This window comes from Salvelinus sp. IW2-2015, linkage group LG33 (genome assembly GCF_002910315.2).
Source record: "Salvelinus sp. IW2-2015 linkage group LG33, ASM291031v2, whole genome shotgun sequence".
Lineage (NCBI taxonomy): Eukaryota > Metazoa > Chordata > Actinopteri > Salmoniformes > Salmonidae > Salvelinus > Salvelinus sp. IW2-2015.
The window spans coordinates 24,058,271-24,082,384 of NC_036872.1; the positions used below are offsets into that span (position 1 = coordinate 24,058,271).

At 43.9% G+C, this 24,114-nt stretch overlaps 2 protein-coding genes across 3 annotated transcripts in view; one reads left to right on the forward strand and one right to left on the reverse strand.

The window, feature by feature from the left end:
- Positions 1-2,759, forward strand: part of ikbkb (inhibitor of nuclear factor kappa B kinase subunit beta) — a 27,170-nt gene extending 24,411 nt beyond the window's left edge. Inside the window, 13 exon segments of the mRNA XM_070436901.1 lie at positions 343-404; positions 487-590; positions 749-798; positions 980-1,079; positions 1,408-1,420; positions 1,422-1,500; positions 1,503-1,555; positions 1,639-1,663; positions 1,666-1,689; positions 1,692-1,737; positions 1,937-1,985; positions 1,987-2,037; positions 2,157-2,759. Of these exon segments, the coding sequence (XP_070293002.1) occupies positions 343-404; positions 487-590; positions 749-798; positions 980-1,079; positions 1,408-1,420; positions 1,422-1,500; positions 1,503-1,555; positions 1,639-1,663; positions 1,666-1,689; positions 1,692-1,737; positions 1,937-1,985; positions 1,987-2,037; positions 2,157-2,216 (716 nt within the window). The 3' untranslated portion in view covers positions 2,217-2,759.
- Positions 2,760-3,753: 994 nt separating this feature from the next.
- On the reverse strand, positions 3,754-22,451 carry LOC111958215 (voltage-dependent anion-selective channel protein 2). Of its 2 annotated transcripts, XM_070436968.1 has the most exons (10): positions 22,270-22,359; positions 15,974-16,089; positions 13,422-13,493; positions 12,790-12,839; positions 10,849-11,001; positions 10,588-10,640; positions 10,182-10,409; positions 8,325-8,475; positions 8,137-8,194; positions 3,754-4,490 (listed from the first exon to the last, which is right to left on the reverse strand). In XM_070436968.1, the coding sequence occupies exons 2-10, from the start codon at positions 16,083-16,085 to the stop codon at positions 4,399-4,401; spliced, it is 969 nt and encodes a 322-aa protein (XP_070293069.1). In that variant the 5' UTR covers positions 16,086-16,089; positions 22,270-22,359; the 3' UTR covers positions 3,754-4,398. The 2 variants fall into 2 exon arrangements, with proteins under 2 accessions (XP_070293069.1, XP_070293068.1); XM_070436967.1 differs by lacking the exon at positions 15,974-16,089 and having other exon boundaries at positions 22,270-22,451.
- Between the last annotated feature and the right edge of the window lie 1,663 nt (positions 22,452-24,114).

Sequence of the window (24,114 nt, forward strand, 5' to 3'; positions counted from 1 at the left end):
ACATTTCTAAGTGACCCCAAACTTTTGAACGGTAGTGTGCATCACAGAAGACTGAAGTATAACATAATGATTTTGGTCATTGACTGCAGTAAAGGGCTACAGGATTTTAAATTATTGAGACAATTAAGACATGGATTGTGTATGTATGCCAAAATGMGCCAGCATCCCTGTGGAATGCTTTCGACACCTTGTAGAGTTCATGCCCTGATGAATTGAGGCTGTTCTGAGGGCAAAAGGGGGTGCAACTCAATATTAGGAAGGTGTTCCTAATGTTTAATACACTCAGTATATATTCCACACTATAGTACTAGTCTAGTGTAATGTAAGGTGTTCTGTCTCTAGCCTCTGAAAAGCTGCTGGGTGTGTGGAGGGAGATGGAGCAGACTGCAGTCAGCTGTGGCCAGGTAAGTGTGCGTGCCTGCCTTCCTACATGTGTGTTTGTGTTTTGTTTGTGTGTATGTGTGTGTAAATGTGTTTGTGTTGCAGGCAGAGAGGGTGACAGAGCTGGACGAGGAGATGATGCTCCTCCAGACAGACATCGTGGACCTCCAGAGACAACCGTGGAGGAGTGGAGAGGCCCTGGACACACTGTAAGAGACAGACAGAAACATCTCAATAGACCAGTCTTTAATCCAGAACAAGATCTAGAAATGCATCTATCCAGTTTCCCCCTAGCAGCTGATGCCTGGCCATTAGTGAGATAAAACATGAACTGCTCCCTCTCTCCTCTATCCTCTTTCGGCCACAGTGAGGGGAAGGCCTTGGAGTTGTTCCGTAAGCTGAAAGAGAAACCCAGAGGTTGGTTTACCACTTCTCCATTCATCACCATTTACCATCACAGTATAGACTTCTGCTGTCTACTTGTGATTCTGAGAACATGTCATTATAGACTGGAAAACTTCCTCGCTCCCTTCTCCCGCTCTCTCCCTCCCCCCGTCTGTCTCTGTTTCTATTCCCTCCCTCCCCTCCCTCTCTCCAGACCAGAGGTGTGGGGGGGACAGTCAAGAGGTAGTACGTCTGGTGGTCCAGGCAGTTCAGTTCTACGAGAGGAAACTCAAAGACTTCTACACACACCTCAGGTGTCCATGCACACACACACACTAGTCTACACACACCTCAGGTGTCCATGCACACACACACTAGTCTACACACACCTCAGGTGTCCATGCACACACACACACTAGTCTACACACACCTCAGGTGTTCATGCACACACACACACACACACACACACACAACCCACACCACCACAACACACCACACACACACACACCACCAAAGCACAACACACACACCACACACACACCAGTCCTAACACCCACCCACCTCAGGTGCGCCCGTTCCAATTATAACACATTTGCGTTTTTCCTCTCCCTGCAGTACGACGTGTGTGTGTTTGTGTTGCAGTAAGACGGTGGTTGTGTCGTCAGCGTGTAATGGAGCTGCTACCCCGTGTAGAGGGCGTGGTACAGAGGATGGCTGAGAGTGAACAGGTCCTAATGATCTACAGGAGAGACGGCAGAGGGAACTATGGAACCTGCTGAAAGTAGCCTGTGTAAGTGCAACACACATGGATACAGCACCGGACACACATACACACACACTCCTGATCAGTGTGTATCCTTGGTTGTTATTCAGAGTAAGGTGCGCAGCCCGGTGAGTGGGGTCCTGTGGATGGGGGACGCTCTTCCTCTCTGTTCCCCCTCTACTGACCCCCAGACACAGCCTACAGCAGCTGTGTAGTCACCCACCTCACTCCACACACCAACCACACACACCTCCTTCAGGTAGACAGGCAGGCAGGCAGGCAGGCAGGCAGATGGGATGGATGTGTTTATGATGGTGTGCTCTTCTCTGTAGTGAGTTGTGTTTTGTGTGTTAATATGTGTGTATTTGAAGTGTGTCTGAGACTGCTTGCATGTGTGTGTGTCTTCAGGGATGAGTCTTGTTGGTGATCGAGGAGAGGCAGGACGTTTGAGAGTCGACTTACAGAGTCTGCTACAGGAGACCATCCAGGAGTCTGAAAGCGATATGCAGGTACACACACACACACACACACACACACACACACACACACACACACACACACACACTCTCTCACACACACACAGGGTTGTAATAACATACAACCCTCTCTGGCTGTCTTTGTCTCCTAGTTGCTGCGAGAGTGGACGTGGCTGAGTGAAGGACAGGACCTTTCCTCTGATCTTTCCTGACTCTACTGGTTCCCTCGGAGGAGGCAGGGGTTTCCCCTAGTTACTGATACAGGGTCAGATATGATGTCATCCCCCTAATTGTCATGTTAAGGATTGGAGTTAGACCTGAGGTTAAGGGACGATTCTGTCTCAAACTGATGTCAAACAGAAGAGCTGTCCCATTCCAGACCCCCTGCTGTGGTCCTCTGCTGCCGCTGTGTGGTGGGGAAGACTTACTGCAACAGATTGCATCGCACAATTTGACATTGACTCTTGGGGGTGCCCCAAAAATAATGGATTGAGCCAACATTTATATTTTCCAGGCTCATTGGCGTGCCGACATTAACATGTGCAACACCGCTGTAATCTATACCCTGGTGTATTGGAGTCATCTTTAATCCTGCTCTAAAGGGTGTAGGTTTGAATGAGGAAAATGATGTTGACCACTGGCATAGCTGTATTTAAACCAGTGGCCTGGTCCAATCAAAACCAGTAATCCCACTGGTTGTCCTCTTGACTAAAGTCCTGGTGGTACTTGTTCTAGAAAAGTCTGGTCTGGCCCCTGGTGATGATTCCTAATCTTTCAAATGTTTTTTATGCTTGCCACAATATATTCTCTGACCAAGGTTTTAGCTGTAGCTTTTATATTCAGTTACCATTCTCACGGTTCTCCCCAAAGAATGTAAAAGAGGCCCCATTGTGGACTTGCTGTGCCACTATGTAAAAACATATATATTTTTACTTTATTTGTTATCATATAGAGCAATTTCTGGGTCTAGATTGCAGGAAATGGCAGTTACAGGTGTTAAAAAACACAAAAATCACAACCTTATTAAAAGATCCTGGGGAGAACCCTGCATTCTATAACAGTTAGAACTGGGCTTTTGGGGATTTTTTGGTTTGAAACTGTATATTTTATGATGCCTTATGCTGGATCTCTATGTACATTACTAAGGCTGATGCAGAATATCCTCTGTTTTTGTGTATATACTTATTTTTAATTGTTAACATTTTAAAATAATTGATATTTCAACATTTATTGCAGAATATTAATTGGTTGTTTTATTTTTCTGTATTTTACTTGATTTAACTGTGGTCTATTATTATGTGTAAGTACGTGTATCTGGTTGAATTAAACTTCAACCACCACAGATCGATAAGAGTGCTCGACATATGATGGTGACATGACATTACTACCATGACTTTAAACAAAGATATGTAATAATTTTGAATACAGGACACTCAAAGTGTTTGACAATCTTCTTTATTCCTTAAAGTCAGTTTGAGGTTTCAACTATCAACAACCTTCCCTCTTCCAAGCACAGCACAGACACAACATTACATAATGTGGTAGATAGAATTCAAAGATGAAAAGACAAAAAAGAAACATGACAAAGAGGTTTGGAAAATACCCACACATGCCTCTGTCTTCTCAAAACTCTGAACCACAAGAAGAGAATTTGGAAAAAGAAAATCAACCAGTCGCCTATTTTTAATAGAGTTCTAAACTACCCATTTTATTCTAGTATGCTCGTATCATTGTGTCCCTGTTTATGTGTCACTGAAAGTGATCATCCGCCCACAGAAAGGCCTGTAAAGGTCTATATATGTCTGGTACAGGGGAACATCATGACATGTTTAAATAAGTTGTTCCTTCAAAACAACTCCCTACTGGCTTTGATAGACCCGATAGAATGTACCACACATAGACAAAGTCTACTGTCAATCTCATTCAAGTCAAAAGTAAATTAAATACATGATCTCAGGCAAAGTGAAATTATACCACACAATAAAACCCTACTAAAAAGATGCTTACGATCCCATCTCACAAAGAAAAGGAGAAATGTCTGCTTTTGGGGAGGAAGTGGAACACAAGGTTGACTTGTGACCATATTCTCCATATATTACACCACTTTGGACCAGAGCCCTATATGAAGTAGTGTACTATCTGGTGAATGGGGTTTGTAATGTTTCTTTACGTACTGGTATTGCTAAGGAGATGATACAGAGAGATGCTGAACCAAAAAAACAACTGGGTTCTCAACAGTACTGGAGGTCTCAGAGGGTGCTAAGGGCTGCAGGGTTATGGCCAAAAGACTCGGAAGGTGTGTGTGTGGCATACAGAGGTGGAGATGTGTCAGGTGTCATTGATGCTCTTTTCCTTCTCTTCTCTCATCCCCTTCTCCTCCTCTTCCCTCCATCCTTATGCCTCCAGCTCAAAGCCCATGCCAACCTTGTGACCGCCTGCATTGAAGTTTTTCGCATCGATCAGAGCTGAGAGAGTCAGCTTCACTCCTAGAGAGAGAGACACCAGTCTTAACACAGAAAGTACTGCTCCTTTCATATATACTGAGCAAAAATATATACTGAACAAAAACATAATATCAAAGATTTTACTAAGTTACAGTTCATATAAGGAAATCAGTCAATTGAAACAAAATCATTAGGCCCTAATCTATGGATTTCACATGACTGGGAATACAGATATGCATCTGTGGATCACAGATATCTTTAAAATAGATTAGGGGGGTGGATCAGAAAACCAGTCAGTATCTGGTGTGACCATGATTTGCTACATGCAGTGTGACCCAATGTTGTCCCACTCTTCTTCAATAGCTGTGCGAAGTTGTTGGATAATGGTGGGAACTGGAATATGCTGTCGTACATGTCGATCCAGAGCATCCAAAGCCTGCTCAATGGGTGACATGTCTAGTGAGTATGCAGGCCACGGAAGAACTGGGACATTTTCAGCTTCCAGGAACTGTGTACAGATCCATGCGACATGGGGCCTTGCATTATGGTGCGGCAGGGTAGCCTAGTGGTTAGAGCATTGGACTAGTAACCGAAAGGTTGCAAGATCAAATCCCCGAGCTGACAAGGTACAAATCTGTCGTTCTACCCCTGAACAAGGCAGTTAACCCACTGTTCCTAGGCTGTAATTGAAAATAATAATTTGTTCTTATTAACTTTATTTATTTATTTATTTAACCAGGTAGGCAAATTGAGAACACGTTCTCATTTACAATTGCGACCTGGCCAAGATAAAGCAAAGCAGTTCGACACATACACAGTTCGACACATACAACAACACATAACTGACTTGCCTAGTTAAATAAAGGTAAAATATTATCATGCTGAAACAGTGGTGATTTTAGCATGTACATCTTGGGGCAAACTCAAAAACATTTTCTTAGATGCAATAGATTAATTGCACTATAATGGTGCCCACAAACTGTTAGCGCTTTCCCAACAGCAGAGCTTTCTTTTCAGCACCATGGAGTGAATCCTTACCACCAGGCTACACCTGGCTCTCAGCGGAGCCTTGTCTGGCAGCAAAACAGTTCATTCAGCCTCATTTACTGTCTTTAAAAAAGAATAGCTGATATGGCTGACTTGCTTAAAAATCTGGTTACTACTGACAATTGAGTCAGTAGTAACCTGACAAACTGTGGCATAAGGGGACGACGAGCGGATAAGAGACAATCCGTCATTTCGATTAAGACATTAATGAGCGAGCTAAAACAGACGTAGTCAATATAACTATTTGTTCAGCACTTTTGAAACGTACAGTGACAGAATTCGGAACATGGGCCATTCTTACAGTATTATCCCTGTACACAAAGTCAGAACCGAAGGATAAATAAAGGGGGCATATAAGCAGACAAGCTCTTACAATATTAGATGACTACATTTCTCTAAAACAAGCTATAGGCTACAAATTCTTATTTACAATGACAGCCTACCCTGGGCAAACCCTAACCCGGACGATGCTGGGCCAATTGTGCGCTGCCCTATGGGATTCCCAATCACGGCCGGTTGTGATACAGCCTGGAATTGAACCAGGGTCTGTAGTGATGCCTCTAGCACTGAGATGCAGTGCCTTAGCCCTTAACCCTAACCCGGACGATGCTGCGCCACTCGGGAGCCCCAAAATGTATGCAGCAGCATCAGCATACAAGACATTTTTGGTCTCACCTTGTTGTGCTGTGCTCACTTGAACAGGAAGGTGGCGTGGCGATCCTTGTGGGCAAATTTTGTCATAAAACTTTGTCATCAAAGTCTGGCATTCTCTGGATTAATAGTGCTTTCAAGACAAATGGGAACTCTGGGAAAAAAACAAGGTCGAATCATGATGTCAATGATCTTCAGGTCGGAGCTGTAGAAAGAGGCCCGAGTTCCCGACTTGGAATTCCGAGTTGGATGACCATACAAAACACATTTTCCCAGTCAGAGGTAGTTTTTTTCAAGTTCCCAGTTGTCTTGAACTCACTGAAGTCTGAGATTTCCCAGTTGTTTTGAAGGCAGCAGAAGTCATGCTGGATTGACAGCATGGCCAATGTATTCAACCTTTTCTGGCCCATGGCATGTGAATGGTTATCCTTTTAAGCTTGGAAAAGAGACCCTTAAACCCAGGACCACACACCCACTCCACTGTATATCAGGCTAGTGATTGCTTTGCAATGCTTGCAGTTAGCCACTGATTCCTTCAAAACCACTCATTGTTGAATTTGAGATTTTCAACTTGTTGTGTAATGTTTATGTCCAATGGCCGATGAGCACCGATACGTTTTATCTGTAATTTCTCTTCATATGACAAAGATTGAAAAGGATTTGCCAGTAGATTGTCAACGTGATTCATGATGATGACTGCCTGTCTAGCTTGCTAGCTAAGATTTTGATAGTATGATGTTGACATGATCGGTACAATCAAAGCTACGGTAGATATAACGTGATTTGACATCATTTTATCTGTGGCCAATGACCTAGAGCACTTCAAATCAAAGTTTATTTGTCACGTGCGCCGAATACAACAGGTGTAGACCTTACAGTGAAATGCTTACTTACAGGCTCTAACCAATAGTGCAAAAAAGGTATTAGGTGAATGTAACTCTATGGTAGCACCCAAGGGGCTTGAACTTCCGAACTCTCCCTGTAGATTTTGCGGTGATGTAGTGTCCCTATGAGTGACAGAACACTGAGCAAATCACGGCGCAACTAGAGAACATTACCAACACCTACGCTCCGTATTTTCCGCTGGCAGCGCCAACACCACAGAAAGCACTGAACTAGGCTGAAACACCTGCATTTTAGAGCTGCCTTACTGGGACTCTGCCCCACCTGCCCTGAATGACAGGTCGACACTGTGCTGAAACATGAGATGGTGGTGGATGAATGGCACGACAATGGGCCTCAGCATCTCGTCACGGTATCTCTATGCATTCAATAAAATGCAATTGTGTTCATTGTCTGTAGCTTATGCCTGCCAATACCATAACCCCACTGCCACCATGGGGCACTCCGTTCACAACGTTGACATCAGCAAACCGCTCACCCACACGACGCCATCAAATGGTCTGCAGTTGTGAGGCCGGTTGGACATACTGCCAAATTCTCGAAAAGGACGTTGAAGGTGGCTTATGGTAGAAAAATTAACATTACATTTTCAGGCAACAGCTCTGGTGGACATTACTGCAGTCAGCATGCCAATTGCACTCTCCCTCAAAACTTGAGACATCTGTGGCATTGTGTCGTGTGACAAAACTGCACATTTTCTAGTGGCCTTTTATGTTCCCCAGCACAAGGTGCACCTGTGTAATGATCATGCTGTTTAATCATATTATTGATATGCCACACCTGTCAGGTGGATATATTATCTTGGCTCACTAACATGGATGTAAACAAATTTGTGCACAAAATTTCAGAGAAATAAGCTTTTTGTGCATATGGAACATTTCTGGGATCTTTTATTTCAGCTCATGAGACATGGGACCAACACTTTACATGTTGCGTTTATATTTTTGTTCAGTCTATATAGTAGACATAACCTATTTCCTTTCTTCTACCCAACTCCTCTGGTACTAATAGTCAAGGTTTGTAGATATAGACAGATGTAGCTCGGCATCTGGTAGATACATGTAAAGGTTAAGGTGATTTGAGTTACCTGGCCGGAGGGCCTGTGTGTAGCCGACTCCAATTAGACTGGCGTTATTGACTTTGGCCTGCAGGGGGAGACAGACAGACACAGAGGTGAGACAAGCACGCATTTGGCTGGTTGTGTGGTTCTAGTCCTGGCATTATGGACAGGTATGTGGTTCTGTGTGGTTATGTATGTGTGGTTGTGGTACACACAGACAGGGAAGCGTCCTTGTCCAGCTGGTATTTGGCTCCGATGCCGAAGCGTGTGTTGTTGCTGCCGGCCGTCCAGGCCAGGTTGATGGCTGTTTCCAGGTGGCAGTTCACCTTCTGGTAGATGGAGCCGCCGAACTCTGTACCATCGTTACTGAGAGGACAAAACACCATGGACTTATTCAGTACGGTGCTACATAGCTTTTAAATCAACTTCTGGTGGATCATGACTGGTCAGTTGGCAAATGTAACACAGAAAGCAACCTCTGCCGGTCAATGGTTAGGTTAGAGTCAGGGTTGGGCGTAGTGGTTAGGGGTAGTAGTTAGGGTCAGGCGTAGTGGTTAGGGGTAGTAGTTAGGGTCAGGCGTAGTGGTTAGGGTCGGGCGTAGTGGTTAGGGGTAGTAGTTAGGGTCAGGCGTAGTGGTTAGGGGTAGTAGTTAGGGTCAGGCGTAGTGGTTAGGGTCAGGCGTAGTGGTTTAGGGGTAGTTAGTTAAGGGTCAGGCGTAGTGTTAGGGGTGTAGTTAGGGTCCAGGCTAGTGTTAGGGGGTAGTGGTTAGGGTCGCAGGCGTGAGTGGTTAGGGTCAGGCGTAGTGTTAGGGGTAGTAGTTTAGGGTCAGCGTAGGTTAGGGTGCAGGGCGTAGTGGTTAGGGGTAGGTAGTTAGGGTCAGGGCGTATGGTTAGGGTCAGGCGTCGTAGGTTAGTTGGGTATAGCTTAGGGTCAGGGCCGTAGTGCGTTGAGGGGTAGTAGTTAGGGGTCAGCGGCGTAGGTGGGTTAGGGGGTAGTCAGTTAGTGGTCAGACGTAGATGGGGTCTATGGGTAGTAGTTCAGGGGTCAGAATCGTAGTGGGTTAGGGGATAGTTAGGGTCAGCGGGTAGTGGTTAGGGGTAGTAGTTAGGGTCAGGTGTAGTGGTTAGGGGGTTGTAGGGTTAGGGGGGTCAGGCGTAGTGGTTTAGGGGTCAGGCGTAGTGGTTAGGGGTAGTAGTTAGGGTCAGGCGTAGTGGTTAGGGTCGGCGTAGTGTATGAGTAGTAGGTTAGGGTCAGGCGTAAGGGTTAGGGGTAGTTAGGGTCAGGCGTAGTGGTTAGGGGTAGTAAGTTAGGGTCCAGGCGTAGTGGTTAGGGATAGTTAGTTAGGAGTCCAGGGCGTAGTGGTTAGGGGTCAGGCGTAGTGGTTAGTGGTAGTAGTTAGGGTCAGGCGGTAGTGGTTAGGGTCAGGCGTAGTGGTTAGGGGTAGGTGGTTAGGGTCAGGCGTAGTGGTAGGGATAGGTAGTTAGAGTCAGGCGTAGTGGGTGTTTTTAGGGTCAGCGTAGTGGTTTATGGATAGTAGTTAGGGTCAGGCGTAGTGGTTTTGAGGGTCAGGCGTAGTGGTTAGGGGTAGTAGTTAGGTTCAGGTGTAGTGGTTAGGTGAGTAGTTTAGGGTCAGGGTGTAGGTGGGTTAGGGGTAGTAGTTAAGAGTTTCAGGGTTGGCGGATAGTGGTTAGGGTAATAGTTAGGGTAGGGTAGTGGTTAGGGGTAGTAGTTAAGGTCAGGTTGTAGTGGTTAGGGGTAGTAGTTAGGGTCGAGGGTGTGGTTAGGGGTGTGTGATATTAGTGGTGTAGTAGTTAAGGTGTCAGGCGTAGTGGGTTAGGGGTAGTAGTTAGGGTCAGGGTTGGGGATAGTGGTTAGGGGTAGTAGTTAGGGTCAGGGTTGGGGATAGTGGTTAGGTTATAGTCAGGGTTGGGGATAGTGGTTAGGGGTAGTAGTTAGGGTCAGGGTTGGGGATAGTGGTTAGGTTATAGTCAGGGTTGGGGATAGTGGTTAGGCTCAGGGGTAGTGGTTATGGGTAGAAATTAAGGTTAGGGTTAGGAGTTGTGGTACTCACACGTTGGTGTGGAGCTGGAAGTCCCCAGTCTTGTATCCCAAGGCAAAGTTGTTCTGGGCCAGTTTAGACTTGGCTGTGTCGAAGGCCATCTGGTACCCGGCCAGCCAGCCCTCGTAGCCCAGCACAGCAGCAGCGTGGACCGTGGGGCTGGCCATGTCAAAGTCCAGGTCACAGCCCAAGTTGATGAAGTCGCGCTTGTAGCCAGTCTTCAGCTTGGCACTCTTCTTACTGCAGACAGAGAGGAAGGCGCCAGATAAAAGTAGAGAGGGTGTCAGGCTTCATGTGACATTATGGGCCGTATTACGTCTATACTGGTGCTGTGATTATTTCAAAATCCTTCATGTTCATGTGCACTACTAAAGATTAGGCGGGGAGGTAAAGATTGATCAGTGAGTGATCAGCTTACCCAGTGTTGGGCACAAACGACGTGTCCAGGGCCAGCTTCAAGCCCTTAGCCAGCTACAGACATACAGGATAGAGGAGGTATATCACATATCGTGGAACAGAAGACACAAAACAATATGAACAATATGGTTAATAATAGTACTGACTTTCAAACGTTGCGTATATACACCCGTTTTCATTGAATGAGTCAATATCAAGTGCTGTCAGGGGATGGTTAAGTGTAATGTAACCTGGTTTTAGGCTAAACTGGTTTCAAACTCACCTGGTCCTCCATGGAGACCTCTGTGGTCAGGGTGTTGTCTGTGTTCCATTTCTGGGTGAAGCTCAGGCCCAGCTCCTTCACCTTGTACTTGGTCTCCAGGTTACCTGCTGCCTTCCCTGTGTCTGTGTTACTGGAGCCTGAGGTTGAAAATTCCTGAGAGAAGGAAGGAGAGGGGCGGAGAGAGAGGAGGCAGGGGGGTTGGAGAAGGAGAGGGGAAATGAGGGATGGTTAATAGCAGAAAAGTAAGAGAGCACAGCAGAAGAAATTGGAGCAAGGGAGAGAAAAGAGAAGGGGAACTGATACAGAAGAGTAGTCTGAACGAGAGCTTAGCACACTCCTCACTGAAGAGAGAAAGGGAGAGAAAGATATATATATATAAAGAGAGAGAAACAGCGAGAGAAAAAATAAAGAGATGAGCACCACTTCCACATCTCTGCCAAGCAATTCCACTCAGGTTTGCATGACTGGTTATAGCCAGTAGCTACTATTTTGAGTAGTGGTAGATACCCTGAAGCAGTGATCACCAACATTGGCCCTGGACAGTGTCCAGGCTTTTGTTCCACCCAGCACACCTCCTTTAACTAATCAACTAATCTTCTAGACCTTTAGTAGTTGAATCGGGTGTGTTAGTGCTGAGCTGGAACCAAATCTAGTGTTGATGACCACTGTGTTAGACACTGGGGGAATCCATGGAGAGGTGAGTGGGGAAAGGATGCTAGGAGAAGGCTGTGAGCTGAGGGAAGAGACCCTGTTTGTTGGTCAAGACAGTCATCTAGTCACTGGCTGACCAGTAACCTATAAAGCAGTAACCAGTAACCTATAGAGCAGTAACCTGGACACTTAGACCACTCTAAAGGTGTGTGTGTCTATGGAGAGGAGTTAATGATGTTATAGTTTTAGCAGTATAGGGGGGATGGTATCAATCAGCTGGGACACTGCTGCAAGAAAGCCTGCAGGGAGCAAAAGCCTGCCCTCCACACAATCACACACACACACACACACACACACACACACACACCACACACACACACACACACACACACACACACACACACACACACACACACACACACACACACACACACACACACACACACACACACACACACACACACACACACAGACCCTTACCATCTGACAATGGAAGTCCAGAGAGGAAGCACAAAAAAGGCAAAGGAATAGAGAGGCAGAGAGTTAAGTCAGAAACACACAGGTATTCACACTCAATCACTTTTCCACTCTTTCAGAAAGAAGATAAGATGCCCATTTACATATTGTATACCAGAGACACCAACTCTGCACCAATGTGTTTGAACTGTGAATCAGAGCTGTACAATCTCTCATTTTACAAGATAAGGTTGAGTTCAGACTTGAGAAGTCCAAGTAAAGTGTATTTCATGAAGTCTTCTTGGTGATTGAATTTTGTCAGAGGGAGAGTTAGATTAGTTATCCAAACTGGAAAGATACATATCCAACATGTGTACAGGTGAGAATTAGATGAAGATAATGACACACACCAACCTAAATAATCCTGCACAGAGCAATGCTACCCCTAACACTTTTAAGAGAGGACAACTGACAGTTTCAGGGAACAGCAATGCTGTGAGCGGGATCCATTTTGTTCTAACGTATAAGGAGATTCTAGTCAGATAGACAGTAATGTACCAAGCTGAGTTAAACAGTCTGCCAGACTCTCCGATAGACACACACAAACACCACCAGCAGACAGACAGTGAGTCAGCCATTTTGATTGTCCTGCTCAGCCCTGAGGCGCTAGGGCCTAGACATGAGGCTTATAGGGCCAGACTACACGCACACACACGCAAACACACAAATGAATGGGTCACTCGGATCGAGTGAAGCCGAAATGTAATAATTACCCTCCTAAAATATGAGAGAGAGAGAGAGAGAGAGAGAGAGAGAGAGAGAGGTTGTACTTACAACTCCACTCTGGGCCTTTGTCTTTAGATCCAGTTTCACGATTCCAAAGCCTAGAGAGAAAAGGAGGGGGAAGAGAAAAATGATGTCTCTATTCATGGTCCTGTATGGCTCAGTTAGTAGAGCAAGGCACTTACAACACCAGGATTAAAGTCACTTTGGATAAAAAAGCATCTGCTAAATGACATACATCATATACTGTATATATTCAAAATAGAGGAGCAAACCACATTTGGACCTTCGTTGTTGTATACATAATCTACATGACTGTTTTCAATGAGGGTCATCCAAGCTTCACAGTTGTGAAACAAGAACATTTGCAGAAAAGTTGATCTGAGTGTCAGAAAGAAAGATGACGAGGCACTGTTTAACTCATTATGACTGAGGATGAAACTCGTCTAAACACACACACAGAGTCCCAGCCCCCATCCCCTGACGGTTGTAAATCAAAGGCTAGAGGTCACACAGTCCTGGATGACCAGCTGAGGTTTGTGGTTTCAGAGGGTGAGAGAAAGAGAGAGAGCGAGAGACAGATGTTAGAGTTATCCTAAAAGCGTACAGACACATGAAATATGCAGGTGTCTTCCCCCTTTCTCCTTGTGTGTGGTGGTGGAGGGGGTGATTTGATGACTCACCATAGCCCTTGCCGAAGATGTCTTTGGCGGCTTTTCCCAGGTCCGAGTATGCAGGAGGAACCGCCATGGCGACTGTGGAGAGAGATGGACACGTTAGGGTGGTGCATCTCTGATACTACAACATCACTTCTTTAACTCACAGGAGGCAAAAGGCTGATCAAACGGAGCGCCCACTCCAGCACACATCACACTTCTACGCAGAAAAGTTCCAACACAGCACCTACCTATAACTTCACACAGAACACAGCTGTGTGGCTTTGAACTGAAACAAACACACACAGCATCTAGGCCTACACACAGTGTCCACACAGCATCTAGAACTACACACAGCATCTAGGCCTACACACAGTGTCAACACAGTATCTAAACTACACACAGGCATCTAGGCCCTACACACAGTGTCCACCACAGCAATCTAGGCCTACACAGTGTCCACACAGCATCTAAGCCTACCAGTGTCCACACAGCATCTAGGCTATACACAGTTTCCACACAGTATCTAGGCCTACACACAGTGTCCACACAGTATCTAAGCCTACACACAGTGTCCACACAGCATCTAGGCCTACACACAGTGTCCACACAGCATCTAGCACTAGACACAGTGTCCACACAGCATCTATCTATGCATTCACAGTCACACACACCACACGCTGCTCTAGAAAGGTTTCAACATACACCACACAGTGTCTACTAACTAGTGGATCTACAGGCCCACTAATGCCTTCCTCTTGGTAAGGTGCTCACACAATCCTTGACTGTGTCCTAAATAATATTCACATTAGTATAAATTCATTGCTTCATACTAAAGTAGTTTCCAAAGTTGTGTTGGAGCCTTGTCACTGAGCTAAATTTGGGAATCTTATTCTCTTTTATAAAGGTGTGCTTTGTAAAATCAATGTACTGTCAAGTACTGACGGCCGGGCCAGCTACAGTAGCCCTGATCTGGTCTACTGGGCCTGTGATATATTGCTTTTCACTCCCCCCCACATCCCCATTCTTGCCCAGCCAATTGATTTAACTCCATTTATTCACGGCATCAGTCTATTAGCAAACCGCTAGCTAGCACGGTTTAACTTAATGGGATTGACTCTTACGAGGGAGGGACTGCTTGTCTTTTGACCTCTGGTATACCAGGTAAACATCTCTCTAAATAGGAAACCACATGGCACAGCCTGATTTGAGCCACCTTAAGATTAAAGGAATAGTTTGCCCTAAATCAAAGTCTGTTTGATTTTGGGGTGAACTGTGCCTTTAAAAGCCTGCCACTTCATTGCCTAAGTCAGCGCTGTTAGTAGTTAGCTGCCTGCGTTGAAGCTGTTAGCTTAAGAAGATGTGTAAGAAGATGTATGCCATATAGCAATCACAGTATACGTCACAGCACTCGCGCTAGTATGCCACTATGCGCTATTGAACGACAGTAAGCCTAAGTCAGAGTTTGGCCGGTTCAACAACTATCCCCACTGCACACAACTGCACTATGCTAGCTTTTATAATGTCACCAGGGTCCCCTGTGTCTCTCTGTCTCTTATACACATCTAGATGTGTATAAGAGACAGGTGTGTGTGTGTGTGTGTGAGGTAACTTTGCTGGCAGTGTGTATCTTTCTGCTCTTGATGGTGACTAGGCGCTGTCCCAACACTCCTAATACCTTCCTATCCTTGTCTCCTTTCATGGTTTATTTTCCTCAATGACCACTTGAATATATGCCCTTTCAGATTAGTGGCTTGTTACGTATCATGTTACCTATCAAGTGCTCACACATCCATAGTTGCGAAGGAATGGAGACAAGGACAGGGCAAGAATAGAGACCAGGAATGTAGGGAGTGGGAAAAAGCTCAGTGTTTCTTAAAGTGATACTTCGGGATATTGACAATGAGGCCCTTTATCTACTTCCAGAGTCAGATGAAATTGTGGATACCATTTTTATGTCTCTGTGTCAATTATGAAGGAAGTTAGAGGTAGTTTCACGAGGCTGCTAACAGATACCCAATCTGCCCTACCAAGCAAAAAGGCAGTAACTGCTCATAGTGTGGAACTGAGAAAACCTTTTTTTTTTTACCTTGGTTTAACAGTAACTTTATGCAGTTACTACTAACATGACCTCCATTTTCTCCAAAACACAATACAATAGAGGCAGGACACTTGTCAACATGATTAAGCATGTATTTAATGTAGCAATTACATTAACTAATTTTCGACCAAATGAGCAGTTACTGTCTTTTTGCTTGGTAGGGCAGCATAGACTTCCAGTCATTGTGCTAAAGCTAGTTATCAATTGCGGTAGCAATAGTTAGCAACTTCCTTCAAACCGCACACAGATATAAATATGGTATCCAGAAGTTAATCTGACTCTGGGGATGTAGATAAAGGCCTAATTTCCAAAATCCCAAAGTATCCCTTTAAGTACTCTCTGACACTTGTGTTTGTAATACGTGCTAAACATCCGTAACATCTGAATGATAGATTGATCAATCTATTGAGACAGTCCAGGGGACCCTGATGACATCTTTGTCTCCCCACCTCCTGCTCTCACCACCTCTCTCACTCACCCTTGTGGCAACATGGTGCACAGGGAGCTCCTTTGTTCTGAATGGCCTGTGATGCTGGACTCGCTTCCTCCTTCCTCACCAGTCTCGCCTTCTCTCCTCCTTTGTCTGACATGACTCTTCAGATGTGGGGAAGAGCACAAGGAAGGACAGAAGACTTAGGCATGCAATCTCTCACTGTTTTCACATCAATGCTAGTGGTGGGTGTACTGTGAGGTTGGTCTGCTTTGGCTTAACTGAACAGGAAATCTTTGTGTTTTTCATATTGAGTTGTACCTTTTGTTGGTAGTGGATTTGGAAAGGATAGCTGAAGCGGTCTTTTAGTTGCATGCCTTATACTGTCATGGTTATCATCAGTCAATGCACCACTGTGAGTGACTCTAAAGCCTCTGATGCAATGAAACTATCACTGTCACTTTCCTCTGAGCTCTTCACATTTGACAGAACACATTATATATATTATGTTTACACATTACGTATACACATTATGTATACATCAATGATGTCGCTCTTGCTGCTGGTGATTCTCTGATCCTCCTCTACACAGACGACACCATTCTGTATACTTCTGGCCCTTCTTTGGACACTGTGTTAACTAACCTCCAGACGAGCTTCAATGCCATACAACTCTCCTTCCATGGCCTCCAACTGCTCTTAAATGCAAGTAAAACTAAATGCATGCTCTTCAACCGATCGCTGCCCGCACCTGCCCGCCCGTCCAGCATCACTACTCTGCACGGTTCTGACTTAGAATATGTGGACATCTACAAATACCTAGGTGTCTGGTTAGACTGTAAACTCTCCTTCCAGACTCACATTAAGCATCTCCAATCCAAAATTAAATCTAGAATCGGCTTCCTATTTCGCAACAAAGCATCCTTCACTCATGCTGCCAAACATACCCTGTCTCTTATACACATCTAGATGTGTATAAGAGACAGGCCTTACTCAGCAAATTGGATGCAGTCTATCACAGTGCCATCCGTTTTATCACCAAAGCCCCATATACTACCCACCACTGCGACCTGTATGCTCTCGTTGGCTGGCCCTCGCTTCATATTCGTCGCCAAACCCACTGGCTCCTGGTCATCTATAAGTCTTTGCTAGGTAAAGCCCCACCTTATCTCAGCTCACTGGTCACCATAGCAGCACCCACCTGTAGCACAGGCTTGAGCAGGTATATTTCACTGGTCACCCCCAAAGCAAATTCCTTATTTGGCCGCCTTTCTTTCCAGTTCTCTGCTGCCAATGACTGGAACGAATTGCAAAAATCACTGAAGCTGGAGACTCATATCTCCCTCACTAACTTTAAGCACCAGCTTTCAGAGCAGCTCACAGATCACTGCACCTGTACATAGTCCATCTGTAAATAGCCCATCCAACGACCTCATCCTCATACTGTTATTTATTTTTTATTTGTTTGCTCCTTTGCACCCCAGTATCTCTACTTGCACATTCAGCTTCTGCACATCTATCACTCCAGTCTCTATCACTCCAGTGTTTAATTGCTAAATTGTAATTATTCCGCCACTACGGCGTATTTATTGCCTTACCTTATCTTACCTCATTTGCACACACTGTATATAAACTTTTTTTTATATTGTGTTATTGACTGTATATTTTGTTTTTTCCATGTGTAACTCTGTGTGTTGGTGTTTTTACCCTAGTAGGGTGGTAAAGATTAGGGAGACTCAATCAATGGAGGCCAGAGAAAAAAAGTGGCCAAAAATCAGGAAAATAGCATTTAGACTGGATGCTGTGCAAGAATTAAGGCACCTGACAGGTTTCCATTGAACTCCTCATCTTTCTTCTCAAATCCGGAGGACAGAAAACAATACAGATGTAAGATAGATATTGATTTGTTGTATTTTCATATTTTAGTATACACTGTTCATATTAATAGGAAGTTCCTGATCATTTTGGAAGACTTCTCACAAAAACAAATGTTTCTGTGAAAATGGAGCAATGAGCAGAAACAACTTGGAAGACAACGTCCACAAAATGTCAAATCCTCGAAAGTTTCAGCGAGAAAGCTGCACCGCTCTGTCAACAGACCTCAGTGCTTATTATTGAATGTATTAGGTTACGAAATCCAACTTTTGGGATATAGTGTTAAATGTTCCCTATGTTAATAGTTCACCTAATTTCTGTTTGTGACAAAACAAGCAAGTATAGTGTAGAGAATCAATGTACCATCTAAACCACTGTGAAATATATTGTGCAAACCAAAAATATTGTATTTTCAGCTGTTTGAAGCTGGTGTCACGTTCCTGACCTGTTTTCTGTTGTTTTGTATGTGTGTGATGGTCAGGGCGTGAGTTTTGGGTGGGCATTCTATGTTGTGTGTTTCTATGTTGGTTTAGGGTTGCCTGGTATGGCTCTTAATTAGAGGCAGGTGTTTTGCGTTCCTCTAATTAAGAGTCATATTTAGGTAGGTTGTTTCACTGTGTTCGTTGTGGGTGGTTGTTACCTGTCTCTGTGTTTGTGTTCTGCACCAGATAGGTCTGTATCGGTTTTGCACGTTTGTTATTTTGTAAGTTGTTTGTAGTGTTCACTTGTTCTTATAATTAAACATGTTGAGCACTGGCTACGCTGCATTTTGGTCCTCTCCTTCACCCCAGGAAGAAAACCTTTACAGCTGGTGTACAAAACCAAAAGTAAAAGACACAAAAACAAAACTTAAGCAAAGGAAGCATAGAAATAGCACACCTAGAACATATATACGGCTTCTTAAATTTGCTTTCAATGAAAATGGCAGATCTAACTAACATTTCTGTGTGTATTTGGCCGTGTCGCCCAAAAAGTTACATATTGCAGCTTTAAATGATATGTTAGAGAAAGACCCCATTGAATGATTCAGAAAATGAGAAATCATATTTGTCTTGGTAAAATGTATTTTATAACATAAGGAAGTTAAATGACATCACCAAAGCACGTTTTCACCCACTCTGAGCAGAGTGGGTGGACACCCTATAATACTGAACCAGAGGGTGTGTCCTCAGCACTGATAAAGCAGTGCTCTATGGCCCGTAGAGAACTGCTGATATGTTAATCACCCAAAGGGCCCATGGCTGTATAGACGACAAACAACATACCACCTATGACAACATTTGATGATCTGGTAACATACACACACCTTACTGTGGTACCGAGAACATCTGGTGATTTTCGAGACACAGCGGTGAGGTGGATGATATGTTTCCGTGGGGATGTTTACCCTGGTGTCACTGGGAATTTAGACTCACTCACCCACTACTACCCACACACACACACACACACACACACGCACACGCACACACACGCACACACACACACACACACACCTCACTCCATAATGTGAGTGATTAGATGAGAGCAATCCTGTCCTCTATGTCTGTCTCAGTGCTGTTGTCTATGCTCAGGGACTTTATGAAAGGGGTATTCTGCATACCCAGCATGGTTTGGGATCTGTCTTTGTCAGTTACACCCCTCCTTCTCACTTCCATTCCTCCTTACTCAGTCCCTTATTCCCAGCTTCCTCACCCTCTCCTTCCCCCTTCCCCTTCTCCCCCTGACCCCTGTTCTATAAATAACCCAGGTGGACTTGACACCATGCCTCATATGACCATGCCATTTTGAAATGGGTGCTTTACCCCTCTACCTCCTGCTACCCTAACCTCACACACACCTCGTCACTCCTACTCAACCCACACCACCATAGACACACACTCTTTCCTATCACCAACATTGACCCCTACTTTCCTCTCTCTTGACTTCCTCACTCCCCCTCACTCTCTCTTTCTCTCTCTCTCTCACTCACTAACCTCCTCTGACCCTTTCACTAGCCTGTCCCCCAAACAAATGTCAAACACACATTCACTGAGCTCCAGGGGTCACAAGGACATTCATAAATCAGCTATGCACAGAACAGGAAAACATGTGCACACTCAGACAACAACATGGCTGGCCCAAATGACTAGATGAACATAACACATCCAGTAGGATCCTGGGAAATGTAGATACCAGACAGCCAGTATTCACCATTGTATTCCTGGGTCTTTATGCTATTCAAACAAAAGAAGCACCACTGTTGGGGATATCAGTCAGCTGCAAAAGTTATTATCATGCCAGCCCAGAGACATTGTTTTGGTGATGAAGACAGACTAGTGTGACGACCCTCCCACTCTGTCTGCCATATTCTTTCTCTTTGCTCTTGTTTTCCTTATTAGAAAGTTGGTGGGCGGAGCTGGGAGGGTCGTCAGCGAAATGGGACACACCTTTGCCCCATTCATTGAGGAGACTCTCTCCATGCAGACACACTGTTGGATTTTGGTTATGGCATTTTTGTGGCTGTTTTGTTTGTTTGTTTGGGCACATTTCAACACCCCTCATTATCACATCTATGCACGCAACCAATCACTTACACTACTGATTACTGACTACACACACACCATTGTTTATTGTATATAGGTTACTTCAGTTAATAAATATTATTATTATTGTCTCTCTCTGTTACGGGCTATGAGCCGGTTCGTGACACTAGGGACAGGCGAGGGTGATGCTTTACTTAAGGTCTGCTTATAAATGGCTTAAAGCTGCAGTATGTACTTTTTTGGGCGACCTAACCAAATTCACATAGAAATGTGAGTTATAGATCTATAATTCTCATTGAAAGCAAGTATATGAAGCGGTAGATCTGTTCTATGTGAAATATTTCTATGCTTACGTTTCATTTTTGCATCTTTTACTTTCCATTTTGTACACCAGTTGAAAATACTTTTTGGTTATTGAAAATTAATTTCACAGCGGTTTAGATGGTACAATGATTCTCTACACTTGCTTGTTTTGTCACATGAACTGAAATTAGGCGAACTATTCGTGTGTGTGCGTGTGAGATAAGGTCGAAGGCAGTCAAATTAGGCTACACCTAGTGAATTTATAGCCTGAATGTGGTGCATGTGGTGCATGGGTTAGCTGTGGCTACCACATGGCCCACTCAACAGGTAGCCCAGCAGAAAGGTCACTGGTTAGAATCCCCGAGCTGACTAGGTGAAAAATCTGATGTGCCCTTGAGCAAGACACTTAACGCTAAATGCTCCTGTAAGATGCTCTGGATAAGAGCATCTACTAAATGACCAAAATGTAAATTCCTGCCAGGCATTTCAGGACAGCCATTTTCCTATTGGGGTTGATATTCAGCCTGTGTACATGGAGCTATATATTAATCTGCTCAACACTATAGGTAGCCAAGGAACCTAGATTGTGATTAACAGCATTCTTTTACCATTGAACATACTATCACTGGCTATAGGCCTACTCTCTTCAGGCTTATTAAAAGGACTAGGCCTACAGCTTCAGACACTACCAGAAAAAGAAGCAAGGCTTGGATCATTATTTGCTGTCCATAGGTGCATTTGGATTTCAGAACTTCGGAGAGCGACAAAGAGGCTGTCAGAGGTTTATAAATAGGAAAACACCTATTGTGCAATCGTACAACCACACTTACTGTGATTACCTTTTTTTCACAACTACTTGAAATTCCAAATCGTATTCACTTTCATTTCTGTTGTGGGCCGACCTTCTGTCCATGGATTATTGAATTGCTGCGTGTTACATCAGAACCAGCGTGCGTAAAGAGCATTGTGCCAACACGAGGATAAACCTAACCCTCTTTGTATCTGGGGCACAAACCATGCTGTTAATGGGAATTCAAATTTACAAAACATTTTATAAAAACACTGACACTAGATTTTATAGGGCGTAATTTATGGGCTCATATATATTGCCCTTTGGAATAGAAAGATGGCTAGCCTAGGTCTCCATTGTTCATAGTTCAATGCATTGCTCATGTTTGCAAAAATCTATAGTGCTAGAACCAGATACTATTGGGGAAAAAATTACAATTCACAAAATCTACAATTGAATCGATTTACAATTTAATATTCTGCTGAAATTCTGAGACTGTAATTGTCACTAAACGTGAAACACCGTGCGCAATGCTCACTAGTTAGCGTCAAATGTATTATAAGCTATTTAATCCGTTTATTTATAGCCTATAATTAACCTACATAGCCTAGTGATGTCTACTTTGTCCGAATGTTGTAATTTCCTGAATATCTAAAAGTGCTGAGACTTATGCAGTTGTCAGACAGTCAGGCCTCCTGCCCTGTCCTGAAGCCCTACTATCCTGTAGCCTACCCCACTATACTCTCGCTTCCACACTTTGAGCCATCTAAACAACAATCAAATAAGTAAAATATTATTTCAGTATCACTCCACTAGCCGAGATTAAAATATTGTTGGTGTTATGAATTCCCTACCTTGTTTGCAGGGCGATGCACGGAGTTTCAGAACGGTCTGGGTCTCACGCAATAGGGCAGAGTGAAGGAGAAAGAGAAAGCACAGAGGGGCGGACTGAGCAGGCGCAATCGGACGACAAAGAGGGCGGGGTCGTTGTGTAATTGTCATTGAGCAAAGAGAGGTAGCCTACGAAACAAGCCAACTGTTTTCCAAAGCTTGTTTATTTTCTGCAGACAGGGGCGTCATGCACCCCCCCAAAAAAATCTGAGGGGGAACAAATTACGTGAGGATGGCTGGGGAGGTGACCGCCCACAYTCAGGAAATTGGAGAATTTAGCATTTTTCAAACACCTAAAACTGCTTTTTCCTGCTATCTAGGGCCATAATCATTATGCTTAATTCGATGTAAAATTTAAAAAAAAATATGCATATTTTTCAGCATATCTAAGCATACTTCTTGAGCTGTCTGTATCCTCCTGTTTAAAAAAAAAAAGAAAGTAAATATGCGTCTCTGCATCTTTGCTAAAATCTGGGTAAAAGATTGAAAGGAATGTGTCTACCAATTTAGCAGGCATACCAGCTAAGATAACTTGACTCACAGTCTGAAATGGCTTCTTGGTAGCTAGGTATTATAATAATAATAATAATAATGATAAGAAAAATAATAATAATAATGTATTTATTTTATAGAGCTAACGCTTTCATTCCAAGTAGAATTTCAAAGTCGCTTTATAAACAAAATAAACCAAAAACAATTTAAAGCTACAATATGTAACTTTTTGGGTGAGCTGACCAAATTCACATAAAAATGTAAGTAATAGATCTTTCATTGACATTTAAAGCAAGTCTAAGAAGCGGTAGATCCATTCTATGTGCACTTTTTCTATACTTCCCGTTCTTAAGTTTAGTTTTTGCTTTTACTTTTGGTTTTATACACCAGCTTCAAACAGCTGAAAATAGAACATTTTTGGTTATGGAAAAGATATTCCACAGCGGTGTAGATGTTATAAGGATTCTCTACACAATGAGTGCTTGTTTTGTCACATAAATTAGACAAACTATTTGAATTTTAGAACCCAAGAAATGGCAGAGCGAATTCTGCATAGTGCATCTTTATCAAAACAAATATAGGGATCTTGCAGTATTTGGGCGATGGTCTTCCACATCTTCAGATGATAGGCAGTATAGAAAGGTAGTATCTTGTGAACAGGGAGCATAGATGGTACAGCCAGGGAGGTAGAGACATCTGACTGACAGGCCATGGAGCTCCTCAACAGGCACCTGGTCGTCTTCGATAGTCACAGCTCCTCCTCCGTAGGTAGGCTGGATCATTCACTACTGAAATGTAGTACCCACTTGGGTGATGTTTCGGCGACTGTAAAAGCACCAGTAAGACCACCACAACTCAGCAGTGGTCCAGAAAAGCACCCTTGCAGGCTATTCTACATTGTAGAATAATAGTGAAGACATCAAAACTATGAAATAACACATATGGAATCATGTAGTAACCAAAAAAGTGTTAAACAAATGTAATATATTTTATGTCTTAGATTCTTCAAAGTAGCTACCCTTTGCCTTGATGACAGCTTTGCACACTCTTGGCATTCTTTCAACCAGCTTCACCTGGAATGCTTTTCCAACAGTGTTGAAGGAGTTCCCACATATTCTGAGCACTTGCTGGCTGCTTTTCCTTCACTCTGTGGTCCAACTCATCCCAAACCATCTCAATTGAGTTGAGGTCGGGTGATTGTGGTGGCCAGGTCATCTGATGCAACACTCCATCACTCTCCTTCTTGGTCAAATAGTGGTTAGAGCGTTGGGCCAGTAACCAAAAGGTTGCTGGATTGAATCCCCAAGCTAACAAGG